The 20,305-nt window shown below is 44.5% G+C and overlaps 1 protein-coding gene across 1 annotated transcript in view; it reads right to left on the bottom strand.

Annotated features, from left to right (window-relative positions):
* Window positions 1-345: 345 nt before the first annotated feature.
* Window positions 346-20,305, bottom strand: part of LOC139623289 (sorbin and SH3 domain-containing protein 1) — a 43,825-nt gene continuing 23,865 nt past the window's right edge. The window contains exons 15-28 of the mRNA XM_071481397.1: window positions 17,240-17,289; window positions 15,264-15,442; window positions 11,801-13,264; window positions 10,539-10,603; window positions 10,178-10,348; window positions 9,492-9,538; window positions 9,064-9,178; window positions 8,689-8,814; window positions 8,348-8,542; window positions 7,617-8,138; window positions 6,778-6,873; window positions 4,455-4,642; window positions 4,232-4,338; window positions 346-3,883 (exon numbers count right to left, since the gene is read on the bottom strand). Coding sequence (XP_071337498.1) covers window positions 3,816-3,883; window positions 4,232-4,338; window positions 4,455-4,642; window positions 6,778-6,873; window positions 7,617-8,138; window positions 8,348-8,542; window positions 8,689-8,814; window positions 9,064-9,178; window positions 9,492-9,538; window positions 10,178-10,348; window positions 10,539-10,603; window positions 11,801-13,264; window positions 15,264-15,442; window positions 17,240-17,289 — 3,393 coding nt within the window. The 3' untranslated portion in view covers window positions 346-3,815. The remainder of the gene's footprint in view (window positions 3,884-4,231; window positions 4,339-4,454; window positions 4,643-6,777; window positions 6,874-7,616; window positions 8,139-8,347; window positions 8,543-8,688; window positions 8,815-9,063; window positions 9,179-9,491; window positions 9,539-10,177; window positions 10,349-10,538; window positions 10,604-11,800; window positions 13,265-15,263; window positions 15,443-17,239; window positions 17,290-20,305) is intronic.

The raw sequence follows: 20,305 nt of genomic DNA, 5'->3' as shown, positions 1-20,305 counted from the left end.
TTTCTTGTGGGGGTTGCATGCATCCACAACAGGCCTTCAGGCCTGCCACAGAAGTCCTTAAATCTGTTTGTTTTAAAGTGAAGCCCTTATGTAAGATCTTTGTAAATGAAAAGTAAACCTGCTCCTCCCTATCAGGGCTGTAAAAACACACCTATCAACATCACCACTTTAATGGGATTTTACCCATCTGACAGACATATGCTTCTCCACAGGACTCACAGGGCAGACAAAATAAAAGTCTATCATGTGACCTGGCTGAAGTTACAGAAGTTATCCTCTGACATTTATTACAAGCTTATCTCTACACCAGATCTGTCTCAGGAAATCAACACAGAAAACACCAAATGGTTTAAATGGTTTATTAAATATTGCATAATACCGAAGTCACAGCAGTGTATAGTATCTTTATTTTTAATATTGTCAATGTAACAGCACTGCAAATTGAAGCAAACAAACCAAACCTGTTGCGGGTTGTGCGTCCCATTAAACTAGTCCATTCTCATGGTTATTAATCATTAAGTTGAAGCATTGTGTCACACTTTTAGGTACTTGCACAGTAACTGACAAGTTCTTAGTAAATATTCTCTCATCACAGAGATTGGGAGTAATGGGGAAATCATGGTTACATTAAATATGTCATGGATACATTTCAGTGATACTCCCAAAAAAAAAAAAAAAACATTAAATGAAAATGAGGCACAATTTAATTTTGCATCTAACATAAGGCATTATGATCCTCACAAATGGCAGCGTAATGTTCATATGCATCTAACTTCCTGTGCTCAGTAACGCTCCACTCTGTGCTTTTCCAAAAATCCTTCAGGTAAATAAACTGCTGCAAGTAACTGAGAGCTCAGACACCTGCAGTATATTTTTTATATTTTACATATTTACAGTCCTTCTTGTGCCGCGCTGCTCGTTAGTCTGCGTGTTCATTCAAGGTGAAAAGACATTCAGACATGTTTTTTTTTTCTTTTTTTACAAATCGTGTGTACGCAGGCAGTGCCACATTCATATATTTATACATTCATACATCCTGTGATGGTTTATCGAGCAGAATATCACAGGAACAATCTATAGTGAGTTGTGTTGTAACTGTTTATTTGTCCACATACAGTCTAGTGTTTTTGAGACACTGCTGTTGTTCTGTTAGGACAAGCCTACAGGTCGACAGACTCCTGGCCAATCAGCACATTCACGAGGAGCTGGAGTTACACAGGAAAAAACAATGTGGTGGAAGGAAAAATGCTTTTGTGGTGTAACAAAATACCTGAACATTATATCAGTGCTATATAAGCAAACACACAATGCAATGTATTATATTATGTATTTGATCTTGAGTCGATACTCCCTTGCCGATGCCGGCAGAATTGTCAGTGGTGATGTGCACAGGAAGAAACACCTGATTTTGTCTCAACAGCAAACGCCACAGAGAGGATGAAACACTGATTGCTACTGAATTTTGTTAAATCAATGCACTTAATCAGCTGCTGAACTTCATATACTACTTGTGTGTGTTCACCACATACACAACATTCAAGTCATGTTCCAACCAGGTCATCGTTTATCGTCATCACTGCAAAACTGTTGCACATTCAGACGCAAGAAAAACAGAGATATAGTAAACATACACTTTGAGATCTAGTGAGCGTTACTGTTTTATCTGTCTATACTTCACATTATGGTTCAGATTGTGTGCACTCAGGCAGTCAGAAAGATCTGTACTAACAGGAAGGACCACGGATAGTCTGGCACCATTTGATTGGAAATGTGTGGATCTGACCTCAGCTACACGGAGCTTCGGACAGCTCAGCCCCTCCTGGTATCAACTACACTGACTTTAAATACTTTTGTAGCAAATTGCCCCACAAACTACGCCCATATGCTGCTCTGAGCAGGTCTTAACAAGCACTAAGAATTATTTGCAAGTACTATCTGACAGCTCTGCTAAGGACTGATGGGCACACTGCAGCGGTTGATGACAACAAGGAATTTGATGAAAACACAAACAAAAGAGAGACAACAATAGCTTTGATCTGTGCATGTGGAGGAGCTATTCTGACAGTGTGTGTTACAGGATGTGACAGTGCTGGAGATGTGGGAGCTCTGTGCTCCGCAGGACTCTGATGCTTTGATAGCAGAATTCAAACCATCAGGAGCTACTGAAGCTAGAGGAGCAGACTTTTAACCCTGTCGTCACTTCTGTTTTCTTTAAGCTAAATGCAAATATAGAGGCGTTAGCTGATAGTGTTTCATGCTCTGATCGGATTTGTCAGTCTCTTATTGGTGTTACAGTGCATGCTGTTCTTATGCCGACCTATAAATGCTATTATTTGAATCAAGATTTCCTTTAATGGTCATTTTTATGTAGGTACATAAAAATGAAACAGCTAGTTGTCGTCATTACATATGAAAATATGTGGTCATATTTGGAAGGCCTCTCAAAGTTTTCTGTACACATTTACAAGGCTAAAACATACAATCTTTTCAGTAAGGGCTTGGTTAAAATCTCAATATGCTTTTAAAAACCAGTATGATTATTCTCTAAGACACCTCGTTGGCTTTCATTCAAAACATTAAATAGCTTTTTGTGTCATCACTGATTAATCTTCTATTATCTTGTTAGGTGGGATCCCCCTAAAATAACCAAACAGGAAGTTAAGTGCTACCACGCCTGTCCTGTAGTTGAGCTGAAGCCAGCCGTCTACCACCAGCTACCTTGCAGGCATCAGCAAACATAGTCTCTAATTCAACAGAGGAGGTTTTCAAGCACAAATAAAGAGTTTCTATTTGCATACACAGAGTTTATCTTCACTGTTATGAGACAATCAACACAGTAGGTGTTCTGAGTTTGTGTTTGTTGTGGTAACTGAGAAAAGGAGAAGCTAACAGCACACTTCAACATTTTAGTGTTTAGTCACACATATGACTGTAATATCTGCTGTATGATGACCTTTGGATAGGAAATGAAGGCAATACTGAACTGGTATCTAAAGCTTTTGGGTCACACTGAATTGTGAGCGCTGCCATGCTCTTGAAAAGCAGCAACACTGACTGAAAGTGTAAAAGAAAGCAACAGGTATGTCAGACCAGTTTCTAAAGGGTCTTTAAAGAATTTCAACTCCAGGGGGCACTGAGTCAACAACATTACCTTAAATCTAAACTGAGGAAAACTGTCTGTAGGACCAGAGTGAGGAACCACGTTAAACTCACGGTACATTGATCCCAACGCTGATGGTTTTCTTTTGGAAGTTAAATCAAAAAAGGAAGTGATTGTTTCGATATGCATCATACTTTAGCTAATCGTGTTAAACGCCTCTGATCCTGAAAGGTAGCTCATGACAAACAGTTCCAACCCCACATCACACAAAAAATACATTCTGACTCCTCCAAAGTCACGTTCAGGCAATAAGATCCTCTCCTTGACCCATAAACACTGCTCTGCTGCCGGCCTGCTACATTAACACTCGTGTACTGTAAGATCACACGGACAAAATGGAAGCTATTATCTGTACAATAAAAGCTAGTTTGTGGTAGGTTTTCACAGAGATATTCCACGTGTGGAGATGGGACGTATTCTGTCAGGAAAGCGAAGTGAAGTGTGATGAAGGTGTACACCATGCTGAGGTTTGGGCAGTGAGCCGTCTCCGTCTTCGCCTCGTGCAGTTTGACATACCTCAGGCTGAACCAATCACTTTCCCCAGACAAAATGGATTCGCCTGGCTAAATGTCTATTCTAACCAACAGCCATGCGCGATAGTAATGACTTCCCAAGCTTGACAGGCAACCATGTGTTACAGCCAGATTAGATATCTTTACAGTTTCACCTCCTTCACGTAATTCCCAGGGAAAGTCCCAAACTGTTTTGTCCTCTTTGAGGTACCTGTCGAAAGAGAAAGAGAAACCCTGATCAGGAAAAGGAAGTAAAGGGACTTTTCTTAATCTAAAGGCTTAAATGAGCTTGATTTTAAGACAAAATTACACATTTGAGCTATATCTGAAATGCAGAGCAAGACCTGAGCATGTCCACTACATTCAATCATCCACTGTCACTTCTTTAGGAACCCTATATGGATGGATGTCAGAAGATGACTCTACTTCTCCAGGTGGCCTGAGCATGCACATTGCACGCGTGCAGTCCTTTGCTGTCATGCTGCAGAAACCCTGTATGGATAAATGTGACACAGCGAGTGTGACTGCACGTCTGAAGAATCTATCCTGAGGCACATACCGACAAACCAGCCGTCATCGCACTTCTCCATGACACTGACGAGATCTCCCTCCTGCAGCTCCAGCTCGTCCTCGTTCTGTGGCACGTAACTGTACAAAGCCTGGAAACTGGAGCGGGGTGCAAAGATAAACTGGTAAACTCACAAAGCTGAGCTGAGCTGAGCTGAGGATGCAAAATATGAAATCAGGAAAAAATTCAGACTTGAAACACAGATCTTACTCACATTCCACAGTTAAGACGACTTGGCTCCGGACTGCTGCTGTGGGACTGGGGTTGCTGGGAAATGATGAAAGATTGTTTACTGGGGTGGGGGTGCAGTCTATGGACAGAGTCATGAGGGTGGTGGGACAGGGTGCTGCAGTACCTCACCGAGGTCTCAGCTATATTCAAGATCTCATTACACACTGCCTCCTAGTAGTAGTAGGTGAAGTCGTCAGAGAAAAGACAGACAGTGGGCCCACACCGAGGGTCCCAGAAGATGCCGAGGTGAAGTTGAGGGGAGGAGGTGAGGAGTTAGAGAGGGAGGGGGGGGGGGGCGAAGGGCGAGACAGGAAGGTGGGTTCCAGTAAGTAGAAAGGAAGAAAAGGAAGTGATCCGTTAAAAGTAGAGGAGATGTTGGTGGAGCCCGGGAGGAGAGACATGAAGAGGCAAGACACCAGAGTGAGAGCATGTAGACAGGAAACATGAAATATTAGTTCACTTTCTAGAAGATAATATTCAGTATGAACATGCAGGATTACAGGGAAGCTGACAGGTACAGCTGAAAGGAATACTTTGACATTTTGAGTGATCACTCTTATTCTGTTTCTTGCTGAGAGTCAAATAAGAAAAGTGATTCTACTCTCATATCCCTCAATTTAATATGAAGCTGAAGCCAGTAGTGGGTTAGCTTAGCTTAGCATGGGGAAAACAATGTAATGGCAGAGTAGTGGTGATGAATAGTGAATAGTTTAAGACTTCTCTAATGATTTTTCTAAATATGGCAAGTTTAACTCCTCTCTCCTTTGAAATGAGTCACCTATATTTCTCAGTAACCATGATCTCATGTGGCTGTGGCTCTGCAACCAATTATCAGCCAGACAGAAATGTGAAGGAGTTGTTTGTCTGGGGAACTCCTTCTCTTTATTTTTTGTTGTAAATGATTTAACTTGACTATTTAAGTTTTTCTTATTTTCCTCAAAATACACAGAATTTACAGGAGTGAGTTTATTCCAGTGTCTGCATACTCTCTTGTTTACGACACTTCAGCTCCACAGCCTCCATAAAAAGGTTTTGTAGTTTTGTTTCTAGATGCAAACTGGTGAGATGACAACAGTAAAGCTCATTGGAGGCAGTAAAGTTTAGCTTAACTTCATTTTTTAAATTGTGTACATGTTTAAGCAGTTATAGTTTGATGCCTTGTATATGCAAATTAGCACATGACATAGTCTAGTAACATCTAGCAACTTTTTTAGCAGGATTCAGCGACTTTCCTTTGAAAATAGATGTAGAAATCTGGGTATGACAAGACTCCATGAAATCACTATGAGTAGCACACAACCCCCAAATCCATTTTTTTTTGTATGAATCAATCGGACACGATATAACATGTTAATTATTGATCTTGAGAGGTGCTGGTCTGTGGCTGGATGCTGCCTTCAGGTTCATACTGAACAGACAAACATGAGAGTTATACTGATCCTCCTATTTACCTTTCAGCAAGAAAACCAAATTTTATTCTGTGTCTATTTGCACCAGGGTGAAAACAGTCCCACGGCAGCTATTTGACTATTTATTTCTGTATGAATTGCCCAATGGCTCCTAAAGGCCCTTTATTTTTGCCCTGTTAAAAAGCAGACAGCCCAGATTACTGAAATACAATGTTTAATTAGCGCTGGACACCAGGTGGCGTTCTAAACGCTTATTAAACACCACTATAGCAGAAAGTCTTCAGGAAGTCAGGTGAGATAGTATTTTTTTAGTAGTTTAAAAAAAAATTATATTCAGATTTCAGTTTGATTAGGTTTAGGCACCAAAACGACTTAGGTTAGGTTTAGGAAAATATCGAGGTTTGGGTTAAAATAGACCCTTTCACAACATTAACAATGTGTTAGAAAACAACAATGTTCTGCCAGAACTTCTTCTGTGTGACTCACTGAAGTGGTCCAGGAGAGCTGGGTGTAAATAGCCACATTGACTATCCACCCCAGGTGCACATAGCATTGTTGACTATAGACACCTGGTTGCAAATAACATTGCTTGTCTCTGTCATGCTAGATACACCTGAGAATAAATAGCTAAAGTGGCTATCCACCCTAGATGCAAATAGCATCTGCTAATTTTATTTCCCCAAAATATCAAACAATTTCTTTAATAGGAAAAGGATCGTTCTCCAATAGCTCCCATGTCTAACATATAGCACAAATATAGACGACATAATGGGAGTTAAAGATGAGTCAATGGATCTTTGAAGGTGATGGGTTATAAAGTTAAACAGTCATTTAACAAACTTCACATTATTTTTATAAACTTCACTGGAGACCCAAGGAAACTCTGTACCACCTTACCGCAAATGAGTTAACGTTGTTATTATCCTGGATGTCAAACAGCATCACAGGGCTTCTGGAGCTCCGTCCATGATGATCAGCCTCATTCCTCACAAACTGCAACACAAAAACGTCACATCAGCCTGGACATTTCATAATTTAAGCTTATCTCTGGCGACTGCACCTCATGTCCACCTGCTGTAAATTGTTGTCGTACTTCAGAGACAGTCAGGTTGTGTTTCCTTGTAGGTTTTGAAACAGAAGCCAACATGTGAAACCTATAAATACTCACTAATAAATATGTCACTGTCCTAAATAAACCTCCAACCTCCAATGTCATCCATGTTATGGCACCTCTGAATAGAACAACAACAACATGCAACTATAAGCTGAATTTTACACAGACAAAGTAACTTGAGCTCTCAAATAAGTCCAGGAAATGCAAGCACCATATCTCTTCTTACAGCCTTTTACAGTTAGGAAATCTGAAACAGAACTATATAAAACAGACACACTGTAAATCATCTGCGTGTTAGTAGTAAACACAACAACATGCAGTCTTGCAGCCTTGAGCAGTGTGACAAGGTTTAACTTATCCTGCTTTTACTACTTCACATTTCTTATTGTAAAGCTCTTTGAGCTACATCTCTTGTATGAAAAGTGCTCTGTAGTTTATTATTATTATTATTATTATTATTAAACCAGCAGATTCATCCTCTAAAGGGCTAAAGTCAACTTCAGTCAAATCTACAAGTTAGTCACGTCTTCAGTTCTGCAGTTTTAGGGAATCATACTGTGGCCAAAAGCCCATGTTCCAGAGTGAGCCTGAGATGCAACACCGCACACCATGCAGAAGATACCTCTGCAGGGCTATTTCGCCTGCTGCCCGGGGCTGCGCCGCCCCTGTCCCACTCTGTGCCTTTCCCCTCTGTCAACTCCTTCTCCCCCCTCAGCCAGCCCTCCAGCACCGGCCCGCCGCAGGGGCTCACGCTGCGTGAGAGATGTGGGGAGGGAGGGGAGAGCAGGAAGTCCTCTCCCTGAGGTGGGGTGAACGTGAGGAAGGGAGTGGTGGAGTTGGGTCTGGGTGGGTAAGGTGGGGGTAAAGGGGAAGCAGATGGGGATGCCATGGGGGAGACGCAGTATGGGCTGCCGCTGATGGGAGGCACGGGGCTGGCGGAGTAAGGTGGGGGCAGGTACTCGCCGCAGCGGTAGGAAACGGTGGGCAGCGGCGGCAGGGGAGGGGTGGGGGCAGCAGGGGGGCTCCCTCCTCCCACAGTCAGGGAGATCCACTCAGAGGAGACAGCGTGGACCTCGGGGGACACGGAGCGGCGGGGGGAGCGAGGGAGGGGTAGGGGGGAGGTGGTCAGACGATTACGATACAGCTTTACAGAGCAACAGGATGAAGGAGATGGAGGCAGAGGAGGAAGAAAGGATGAGAGAAAGAAAAGGAAAATGAAAGATGAAACAAATTCACGAGACAAAACATTTTAAATGAAACGTGGTGTTTTTTTTTCTGGGTTCAGAGTGTTAATAAAAAATCTGGGCCAGTTTTCCCCAAGACTGACCCATCAGTTTGGCTTAGAGTCCTCACCTGAGGAGAAGCGTTGGTGCTGCGCTGTGGCGACTGACTGATGGGAGGGTCGGGATACTCCACCCCGTTTTTGACGCGGGGTCTTCTGTGCACTTCTACGTAGGTGACGGGGAAGATGCCTTGGCGGTTGGTGCCTGCGATTTTGCCTTCATACCAGTTCTCATCAACTCTACGAATTAGTGTGATCCTCTCTCCCTGCACGTGGTCACAACATCGATAATAAATATCATTTAAAAAGTTGGACTCATGAATAATTAGTGATAAAGGTATTAAAGAATCACTATTTAGAAAAAACTGCTACAAAATATTCTTGAGTTTGTATGAATTAATTCCCATCTCACCTTTCTGAAGGACATCTCCACCACTGTGTCCCCAGTGAAGTTGAAGCGGGCGACAGCCTCTCCATATTCCAGGACCTGCACCGGGGCACTTTTCTTTGGCTGGGCTTTCTCTGTGGGCGGGAGGAGCTGCACAAGCAGACAGATAACAAAAGTGACTAACCGAGAAAAAACAATATGACTCAAATCGTGGCTGGCAAAAATATTACTGTGAAAAACATCTTTAAGAATCCAGTTACAGAGAGCAAAGAAACTATTTCAATCAAAAAAACATGAATTATAATGCACTATATGTTTTATTTAACAATAATTTTTGCTGCAGCCGTCCTTTAAACCATCCTGACTGTGAGTAAAGAAAGGCAGAGAGAAGCCACACACCTCAACGTAACTTCGGGGGAAAATACCAACTCGTCCGTGATGTTCCCCTTCATACCAGTTCTGATCCACCTGTCGAATGATGTACACGATGTCTCCCTTCTGAAATGGTAACTCCCTAGAAATGTTCCAAAAAGATTAGAAATTCAAGAGAAATTAAGAGAATTGAAAAATTAAGAGTGTGGTTTCATGCCAACTGTCTGTCCAACAGCACTTTTATTTTGACTTTTCTACTTTTCTAAACAGTAATTTCCTGTGAATGTCAGATTTTCTGGCACCACTTCTTCATCAACCACCCATGAGATACTCCAAACTAAAAATACACAGGGTGGAGGCAGTAAAACAACATCATTATTGTACTGGACTGTAATAAACTGTAAGGTTGTTTCTCCAACCACATTTAAATACAGATTGTGATCATTTCCACTTACTTTAGAGTTTCAGCTCTGAAGTCAAAGCGAGCCATGGCTGGAGTTCTCTGTGAGGATACAAAAAGAAACTTGAGTGACTCTTGATTTTGTTATTACAGGTCACTACAGAAAGTTTCCCAAAAGACTAAATACTCTTATTTATCTAAATCTTTGTCTCTTTTTGGCTGTTTCACTGTCTGTGTTTGTCTTTTATGTAGAGAACATAAAAAGAAGATCCTCTGGTGTTGTGTACTGTAAATCTGCCTGACTTGTCCTTTCTGTGCCCCCTCTGTACATAAATATTCCAGCAATGACAGGAATGATGTGCTTGTGACTGACTGGGTTACTTGTCCTCTGGAGCATGCCCAGTTAGAAGCTACTGTGGGTTGCTTACAGTCTGACTGGCGTGCCAGGAGAGCAGGCACACCTTGGTAAACACAAGGGTGCAACTAATACAAGCTATACAGCTGGTGAACAGGGTGCACTGTGAAAATGACTTGAAATATTCAGTGATAAACTCAACCATTCCTTCTGTTACTACTCTGAATTTTTAACTAAGAGGAGAAAGCCATCTGTGTCGACAGAAATCCTGCTGACAAGCCCCTCACCCGCCTCACCCCTCAGCCTGAGTCACACACAGACTGACACAGCATCTGTCATCTTTTCTTCCTGCTTACAGAAGGATAAGACACAGCCCTGTATTGTACCTCTACGCCCGATTTCCTCTTCTCTGCGTTATCTGTGATGTTGAGCAGGTCTCCGAAGCGCTCATTGGTGATGAACTGGTGGTGTGTCGGGACTATTCCTGTGTGTCGCCTCGACGCTGTGTCAGCTTCTTCCTGTTCCCGCTTCAACCGCCGCTGCTCCTCCAAGATTTTCTGCAACCAGGAAACCAGACTGAACTGTTTGTCCCCTCCAGATATGGGTCTCCTCTCCTCTTTTATTCATGTGACACATTTGTGATGCATAATATATAGTTTCCTCATTCATAACACAGATATCTTTACATAAATATTGCCAGTGAAGTTTAATTAATGAAATCTTGGCTTAATTTTAAAGGAAATTCACCTCTTTGTCTCCATGACGCCTCCGCAACACTTCATCCTGGCTCTCCCCGTGAGCTGGGGATGAGTCTGGAACAGAAGCAGAAAGAGGATTATGCTGTGAAGCAATGTCATCGTCGACCTCAAGGCAGATCACAAGAACAAAACTTCTCAATAAGAAGATGATGAAATTGCACTCAATTCTCCTCCTCCTTCTTCCAGTGAACACAGTCATAAAATTATACAAGAACTGCTGTACAACCACGCATGCTTTAAATGAACACCAGAATCTCTGCAACACTAAAACGAAATGCACGCACACACACGCACACACACATATCAAAAAAAGCCAAATGTAATCCTGCATGCACAGAGGAATGAACACAGAATGACCCGATGTGTGTTCATGAAAAAAAACAAAACAATGCAGGACAGAAAATATGAAATTTACTGTATCTTGGCCAGAAGAAAAATAAACATGACATCATGATTTTACTGATCAACCAACCAGCATCCATTAGTTTACTGAGGTTTCACCTTATTAACTGTTACTTAGTTTGCTTCCCACACCACCATAGATGTTTCAGTCTGTGTCCCAGCGAGGGCCACGAGAAACAGCTATCAATGTTTCAGGTTTGTGTCTCTGATGCTCTGAGTTCTGGCTGTTTATGCAATGGACATCAAAACAGGAAACATCCAGTCTGGCTAAAACAAACCTTTCATGGTGAGAGAATGAAAGATGGCAGACGAGAACAGTCCCCAAAAAAGCAGAGAAAATAAAATAAAACAGATACAGTACACAGACATGGTGAGGCATCAATTTGAGAGAGCGTATGCAATGTTGTATCATAATATCCTGCTTAAACATTACAGATGAATGCTGGGATTGTAGTTTAAGGTAAGATTTAATATCTCATTATTAACGAGATGACGAGTGCTGTCTGAATCAGTGTAATGCTTATGCAGGCTCTTGCACTCTTGCATACAACTCAAATCTGATGTCACAAGGAGATGTATACGTTACCAAAGGCTGCCTGAACCTCCTACAGTGAGGCGCTTTGATGTGTTTGAGGGACCATATTCATTCACAGTGAAATGGAAGAGCACCAAACAGCATACTCAGAATGAGATGGAGGCTTCCCTGTCACTTTGTAAACACACCACACAGACTAGAGATGGAGGGTGGCGGCGTCTCTTTGTGGAAGAAAAGGGACACGAGGTGAAGAGAGAGTCGAGATAAATGAGGAGAGAGGAGGGTGACAGTGGTGAAGGGATGGAGATAGCCACCTCTGCGGTGAGCTGCCAGCGGCTGCAGTAGGTTCCCGTTGGCGTCCAAGCCCTGCCCGTTACTCAGGTGGTCAGTGTTGCCTCCTTCTCCGTTGCCCAGCCTCTCCAAGACCTCCAGCGAGGACAGGCGCTGAGGGATCAGAGGTCTGAGCTCAGGGGACAGGCTGCTGGGCCTCTGGGTGCCTGCTGTCACCTTGGTGGCTAACAGGGTTCTCCGAGTCTGGTGGGACTGCAGGTTCCTCCGTGGCCTGAAGGGAGCAGGACCCATGAGGAAGAGGTTTCCGGGCAGCATGGTCTTCTTTTCCTGAGGTGGGGGCCTCTCCTGTTGGGTGGTGGCTTGCTGCCTCTCGTGCCTGAGGATGGTGGTGAAGCGCGTGTAGGAGGCTGGGCAGGAGCCTTTGCATTTGCTTGGTTTGAGGAGGAGCTGGTGGTTCAGGTGGTGCAGGAGGTGGTGGTGGTGGTGGAGATGGTTGTGTTGCGGTGGGGATGCTGTGAGAAGTGCTATGGGACTCTTTGATGCACTGACATTTTGGTGGATGAGTTCTGGGGAACCTTTACTGAAGATCTGCTCAACCTCGGCCTCAGTGTTGGAGGGCGACCCAGCCCTGATGTTGTGTCTGTCCTCTGAGGAGGACGCGGCCTCCTCCACCGTCACACTGCTCGGTGACAAGGCCTCCTCCCCAGAGCTCTTGTCCTCTGCCTCCACTGGGGAGCAGGCATCCGTCTGGGTGGCGTTGGCTACCAGAAGGGACTCCGCTGACACTGCAGACGCGATGTAGAGGTGGGCAGGCGCGTGGTCGGGGCTATGGCTGTGGCTGGAGTGCAGGGTGGGCAGGGAGGAGGAGCGGCTGGGTGCCGAGCCAGACCTCTGGATGATCATTTCAAATTCGCTGACCCGTGACAACACGGCTTCCCGTGGAATGTTACCCCCGTCATCTGCCTCTGACCTTTCACCCCCGTCTGCCTTTGCCTTCTCAAAAAGGGAGGCCAGGCTCCGGACGCTGCCGTGGGGGCTGCAGCCAGCTGAACTGGGCCTCTGGATGTGATGCATGGTCCTGTAAAGGCTGGAGAACTCAGACGCGCTCCTCCTGATTGCAGGGGAAACATTCCTGAGGCCATCCGCACAGTCGCTGCCACAGCTGGACTTAGAGTCTGAATACTGCCCACTCTCCCTCTCCTCTGCTCCAGCAAAGTCCGTGTGACACGGCCCCGTGTACAGATCCTCACAGCTGTGGGCCTTTGGGTGCCTGACGACTTTAGTCCTGCTCTCCTGACTGTCACCACTGGGTGGCAGCAGCTTGGGCTTGAACTTAGAAGGCAGGATTTGGGGTATGCAGGCTTTGGCAGCAGAAAGAGGCTTCTTACTCTTACACTGGTTACCTATTGCATTACTGGCAAGAACCGATTGACTATTTACAGAGGAGCAGGGTGAAATTATATAGCCATTCCCACCTTTATAATCCACTGGCAAGCATGCAGGACAACAGAATAAACAACATATTAGATTACAATGGTCACAGGTTCACACACATACACACTAAAACAGAGTCAGGCACATTTCTAAAGTAAAGACCAGGTTCCATTAGAAGTAGATGAGAAGAGGAAGCAGACTTGATGCATTAGACATCAAGTAACAGATGACTGTTATTTTAACAGAATGAAACTGCAGTGAAGAGTTATGCTTTGTAAAAATTGAGCAATTTACTGTCTAACAGATTTCTGCATTATTATCACTGTAAACAGCGATATAACAAGTGAAACATAAAGTATTAAAACAGCAATATGCCATGAAATGTTATGTAATGTTGGACGTCTTATAGGAAGTCTTAACACAACATTTTTTTCTGTTTTATGGTCATGTTAGGGGGAAAGACTTTTCCTCCACATGACTGCTTCACGTCCACTTCAACGTGCTCCATACAGTGTTTTCTCCTCCTCTACTTTTAGCAATCAGACGGGCAGCTGCAGTGATAAATGGCCCCTGGCACTGCTGTTAATACATACATTGCTCTGCTACACGGTTGTAAATAAAAACTGTATCCTGACTGAACATGACCAGTGAAATATGTCTGTCAAAAAAAGCTTGTAAATGCTCATCCTGGCTGTAGTCAGCTCCTGGCTTGTAGTAGTGAGGCCTGTGATAGTGCTACAGATGGAGCCGGGAAATGACACAACACTTTCACATGCTGAGAAACGCTTCTGTAGCATGAGTGACCCATCTGTCACATTCATATCTGCCAGGAAAACACACACTGAGGAAGCAGACCAGATATTTTCTCCATTGCATGTGGTGAGTGAAGAGTTACCACTCCAGCCATGAAAAGGCCCTGAAGCAGGTTTAGCTCTTTAAAGACACAAAGATTCATACAGTTTTTTTTACATGAGCACAAGACAGAAACTCATGATGAAGTGTTTGGTTTATAGCACTCGGTCGTTTCTTTGGGCTCGTCTACACTTTACCTTGTGCGGTGAACTGTAACTGACTCTAATGATCAAGGTGGTGCCTCTGGCGGGAGGCTAATGAAAGAGCGTGCTAGTCAGTTGACTAGACTGCCAAATCCATTTACTGGGTCTTTCCACAGTTCTGCGTAAAAGCTAAAACAACGGCTACCCTGATTTACTGCATCTGTGTCCTGAGACTGCTGACATGGATATGTCCTCTTTAAAACATTCATATTAGTTATTATTGTGGATACATAAGTTTCTAAAGTGACTGAAAGTTTGCTGTGGGACTTTCCAGATGTAAAAGTAATGACATGTGTTGGGTCACACTGTCCCTTCCTTTCTCTTCCTTACATCTCCTCTGGCGTTTCTCTCCTCCGTCCAAGTGCGCAGGCATTCCAGCCCCTGACCTCACACTGACAGCTGACTTCCTCATGCCTGCCCACCCTCTGTGTCCCTCCTGTTTATCTCACCCATGTCTGGCCAGGGTTGTGAAAAGCAAAGCTCTGTTTATCGTCCCTCATCATCCATTCCCACTCTGGCCCTCCGCTCCCTGGCGCTGGAACGCTCTGGAGACTTGCCCTAAGCCTGCCTAGCGACTGGCGGCTCACAACTGGAGCAGGAGAGGGGGGAAAATCCCCAAGGTTAGCGTCCATCGACTTAGCAAGACAACCTCACTCCCTCCGTGAGTTTTCCAAAGCAGATGGCCAGTACACGTTTGATGAAAACATCCATGGCATCAATAATAAATCAAAAGCTGCTGAGGGGATGAATGCTGCGAGGTGATTGGCTGTGAGGTCTGGGAGCAAAGAAAATGTGTGGATTCCAACAGAAAGGTAAACGGAAACACATGTATCCCTGTCTGACACGTCCAACATCAGTGTCTGTAACTCATTGGTTCTGTCTCAGCAGGAAAGGCCTTTAATGGCCCGCTGTGCTGTCTGGCCCCACATCCACACCCACAAACATACACACACCTTCCTTTTCACTGGCCACATACGTAAAGTGGCTGCTGTCCTACCTTTAGAGGAGGAAGAGCTGCCATGGCGCTTGTTTAGGGCCCGCAGACCTTGCAAGGGAATGTCGCCACCCTCCAGGACGCTCTTGTAAACATGGCGGTCGCATTCTGGAGCCGCAGGCTCGCTCGTGGATGAGTCTCTGTCCTTCTCCACCTCGCTGTGTCCAGACTTGCTCGAGGAGCTAGACAGCGGTGAGAGGAACGCAGGCAGCTAATTAAACACAGTCAAAGTCACTCAGAGGTGTTGTGTTACATGTTTTTATGATAAACACAGGCACACAAATTGGGTAATGAGCTGTCATATGGTTCTTATTTCGCATATCTTAAGGTAATTTCTGTCTTTGCAGACTTGTGGGAGACAAAATAATCAGACAGTAAAAGTCAAACTTGAGAAAGAAGCCACAGAGTTTGAAGGCTGATGTTGAGAGAAGGCCCTGGCTTCCACTCATATCTTGGCTTTGCAGAGGCCAACAGAGCAGATTTCTATAAATATTCTCTGAACATTCCTGCATGGTGCATCAACCCCTGCCATGCACCTGTACAACTCTCAGGTTTACTCTCTGTCACCCTGCTCATGTGTTACTCACGCTGCTCCTCTATCCGCAGACAAACTAAACTGACAGAGACGCCTGTATCTTACAGCGCCAATAAAATCCTGTACAAACTCTTCTCACTGGTGTCGGGAGAAAGAGGAATCTATTTTCCAAAATGTGTTTTACATCTGCACTGATGCCAAGTCAGAGTTTTACAAGCTTGCACAAATGTATGGATACATCACTCTCCTTGTTCCCTACCTCAACAAGAAGCTCTTTCATAGCTGTGAGGAAAAAAAAAACAAGTGCACTGCTGACTGCAGAGAGTCATTAAAATCATGTTGGGTCTAGGTTTTGTACAAGAATTCACATAAATGCTGCAGAGGAAGTACAGGAGCCATGCAAGATTTAAGACGAGTCTCTCGGGGAAGCTCTGGTGGAATCAACAGTCAGCACGCTGCTTATTGCAGGTTAACTGTAATGTTTATATGAAATGATGAGGAGGTATTTTAGATGAATGTTTGCATTTTCTATATGAGAATAACTGTCACCATCATCTGCTCAGAGGTTCATTCATTCATCGAATGACGCTGCACAGGCACATATGGTTTTTGCATTGCACAAATATTGTCTTGACGACAAAATACGTCTCCAATTTCAAATAAACCCCAAAGGAAAAAAAACCCATCCAGCCCTAAACATATGTGCCTCTGAAGGAAGTCAGTTTATGACTTTCCTCTGAAAAGTCTGAGTGAACTTCCTCCACTACTTCAACAGGAACCTTCTTCCCTTTCAAAATTAACAACAAATCCATTGATTAAAAAGTTTGGATTGGGAATCTCTTTGGCCGTGATGACATAATGATCGTAGCAGATGGAAAGAAGTGATGTTTATTTTCCCTGGACTGCAGCATGAGACAGTCACAGCACCTCGGTTCTAAATTCCTTACATTTTATTACACAAACAGAAATAGCAGATGTCAATCTCCGAAGACAAAAACACGAGTGGTGAAGAGTTAGCATCACCCTCCGATCCAGCTGCTGCTTGTCTCTCCGCTCACACACCCATTCAGAAGCAGATAACGGTTTTTGAGTTATGCAGCAGCTGGGGCGAGTTCCCTCTATCCCAGTGACATCCAGGTTGCTGTCTTTAAATAAATCACCACATAGCAGCCATGTCTCCACACTACAACCCCCCCCCCCACTAAAAAACACCATGAAACACACACAGAGGACACACTGTTCTGGTAGCTTTTTGCCTTATTAACAGGATCTCCTCAGGAAGCAGGAGTCCCCCTGCTGTAGGCGGGCGAGCTCTACAGGGTGGAGAAATCTCTCACTGACATTTATCCTCATAACATGGTTTAAATAATCATCTACATACTGGAAGAAGGAAGCGAGATTTAAAGCACAAGTATCCAAATAGGAAGGAGAAGCGTGGACTTACTACTGCTGCAGGTCAGAGGCTGTTTCCAGGGGGCTGAAAGAGGGGGCACTCTGCAACAAACCAAACAAAGAAGTCATTGATAGATCCACAGGAAGGTCTCCTCCAGCTAGAACAGAGGCAGGGGCATTAGCTATGGCCAGATTCTCTCTTCTCTTCCTCTCTGCCGTTCACTTGCTGCTCTGGGTTTCTGCCTCGAGCACCCGGGGTTCTTAGCCTCTCTGGACTGGTCTTGGCATGGAGGGAGTAAGCGTGTGTTTTGGCCTGCATGCAAGTTGGAGAAAACAAGCGGCAGTGAGGAGAGAGGAGGGGGGGTGGGAGGGGGAGTGGGCGTGCATCGGTCAGGGGGCGCCCATGCGGGGAGGGGGCTGTTACAGGCTCAGCCAATGGGCTGCTGTGTTCAAGTGAAGCCGTCTCTTTTGTCTGTTATTGAGTCACTCTCATTACCAGTGGACCAGACCAGGGGACAATTAACCAGCTGGTGGTACAAGCAGGCCGAATTACACACACACACACACACACACACACACACACACACACGACACTCTATCTCACACACTTACAGAGTTAAAAAGAGACAATTGCTTCCTGACAAAGTGAATAACACAGTAAAACATTTTCATTGAAGAAGAAACATAATTATAAGAATGTTATAAAGACAAAGAACAAAAAAAACATAAAGGCAAATTAAATACATAAATAAGTAAATGTGTACAGGGCTATAAGGGCAAAGGTAGTTGTTATTTAGGAGCAGATATTATCTTCAAAACACGGGGGTGGTCACTCAGTGTGGTAGCACCCACTAGCATTTTGAATGGTTTAGAGGAAACTAATTTTAGCCCACTGTTTCTGTTGCTTTCCTCTTTCTGGACGTCACAGCAGGTAAAAATAACAGACGTGACACAGACACTATGAATAAGAGCGCAAGTGTTGTTTGCAAATACGATTGCACAATCCTCATCCCAGCCCAGCCCAGCCCAGTCCGGCCCAGCCCTGCTGTTAATACCACATCCACTTCCCCTACGCGGCGGCCAAGCCTCCGCTTCCCACACCGATGACCAGACAAGGAGCACTCTCCGCAGCTCATTTGCCACAACATGCCTTTCCACTTAGTTGCCAGGGCAGAACTATCATTAATAACCTTTCAGAATAAATGCCTATCTTTATAAGAACAGAACATCAGGCTGGCAGGTCTGTAGTCGGATCTATTTATAAAGCCAAATGTTCCATGTCGACTTGGAGAACACGGCAGTGTCATTGAATAATCTGCAGCTCTTCCTTGTGCCGCCACGTCTCGTGTCCCCCTCAAATCTGATATCACGGGGAGAAGATAGTGTTCACTGACACCCCTGGGTAATTGGGCTTACACACACACACACAGCTTGAATGGAAAGTAAACAGGAAAAAAGCATGGACGGCTTATCTGGAGTGAAGGAATCTTAATCTGGTTATTTACAAGATGCCTGATTAGTGTCAGTTTATGTGAACTTTTCTTTATACAAAAGAGTAAAACTGCTCAATTTCAAACTAATCCTACACTCACATCACTTAATATCACATTACTCTCATAGCTGCATAACTTTAAAAAAAATACATCTTATGAAATAAAGGGTCGGACAGAAGTTAGAGGTAGAGAAATAATAAAACTGGCCTGACTTATCAGATAAACAGAGCATGAAAGTGCTCACTGTAACAGCGTGACATGTCTGGAGCTGTACATGGTTACGAATAAAGGCCTTGGTGAGTCAGTGGAACACCGATGACAACGTTTCTGCAGAATTTCCTGTGCATGTTTCCTAACAGGTGTCCCTGGCTACTCAGCGCCGCGGCTCCTGTGTGCCGCTTTCATATTCAAAATAGCAGTCATGAGTAGGTCATGGTAACATGAATCCCATTCTTTCCAGCGCCTTATTTGTGTTGATATGTTCTCATGAAAACAAACAGCTCCCCCAGTGTGAGGGGCCTGTTATAGCCACGCGCGCCCCTCATCTCATCTCCGCTAAATGCTTAAAGGTAAAGGTTAAGTGTATAACAGAGGTTAAATATGAAAGCACAATGAGCTGGCAGGCTTATGGAGTTGCCTCCTTTAGAATATGTCAGGTGGTAGGCCGGAGGGGTGGGGGGGTTTGTGTAAGTCAGCGCTGAGACAGTGTGGCAGCAGCCCCCTCGTCAGCATATGCTCGACAGATGGAGTCACTCTGTCGGTTACGGGGGGGCCAAAACGCTCTTCCTGACCAGAGCTATGTGAGGAATTCCAGCTCCAGCTCCGGCATCGATGAGCCTGTGTTTGACTGTAACTGTCACCGGAGGTGTTTCCAGGCTCCTCTTGAACCTAGAGCTTGTTAATATTAATCAAGAGGACCATTACTGTGATCACACACAGGTGTCACTCTTACTCAGTGGCTATTAGGTGACTATAAGAGGTTGCTAGTGGATGAGTAACGATGATTTGACAGGATAAAGAAGAAAAGATTCAAATCAAATGGATTACTGACAGGTATTTGGTCGACAACTGGCTAATTAGTAGTGTGAAACCACAAGACGGTTTGAAGATGAGGTTCAAAGACATAAGATGGAAGAAGTTTCCCATCATTATAATACTACTTCATTAGCAGAAGTGTTTCTCCTCAGCACTTCAGAGGTTATTAATAAGAACAGGAGCTGACTGGACCAGAGCCAGGAAGCCCTCGCTCCTCATTTAACTCCTGAGCGACTGTCGTTTTTGGAGACTTCCAGTCATATCTCTCCTCCAATAACACAGAGCGAGTGAGCACTGATATGTCAATCAAACCCCAATGAGCCAGTGTGTCTGGCCGAGCCTTAAGGTCAAATACTGCACATACCAGGTGCAGCTTTAGAAGTGACTTTGACATTAAACAGGAGCCAGTCATCAAGCCCAGCTCATCTGGCAAACATCCAGGCTGCCATGAGACAAGAGTCGGCCGCCTCCGCGACTAAACCTCCTCCACATATACACTAACCCAGAGCGGGAGACTCTGCCCCTGCGTCTGGCTGATGCTAGGACATGACCTCATGTCGTAGTCAGCGGTGCCACCTCATATGATCCAG

Source organism: Trachinotus anak, unplaced genomic scaffold (assembly GCF_046630095.1).
Source record: "Trachinotus anak isolate AG129_WGS33_773 ecotype Australia unplaced genomic scaffold, CSIRO_AGI_Tana_v1 ptg000007l, whole genome shotgun sequence".
Taxonomy (NCBI): domain Eukaryota; kingdom Metazoa; phylum Chordata; class Actinopteri; order Carangiformes; family Carangidae; genus Trachinotus; species Trachinotus anak.
This window is presented reverse-complemented; position numbering and strand designations above follow the sequence as displayed.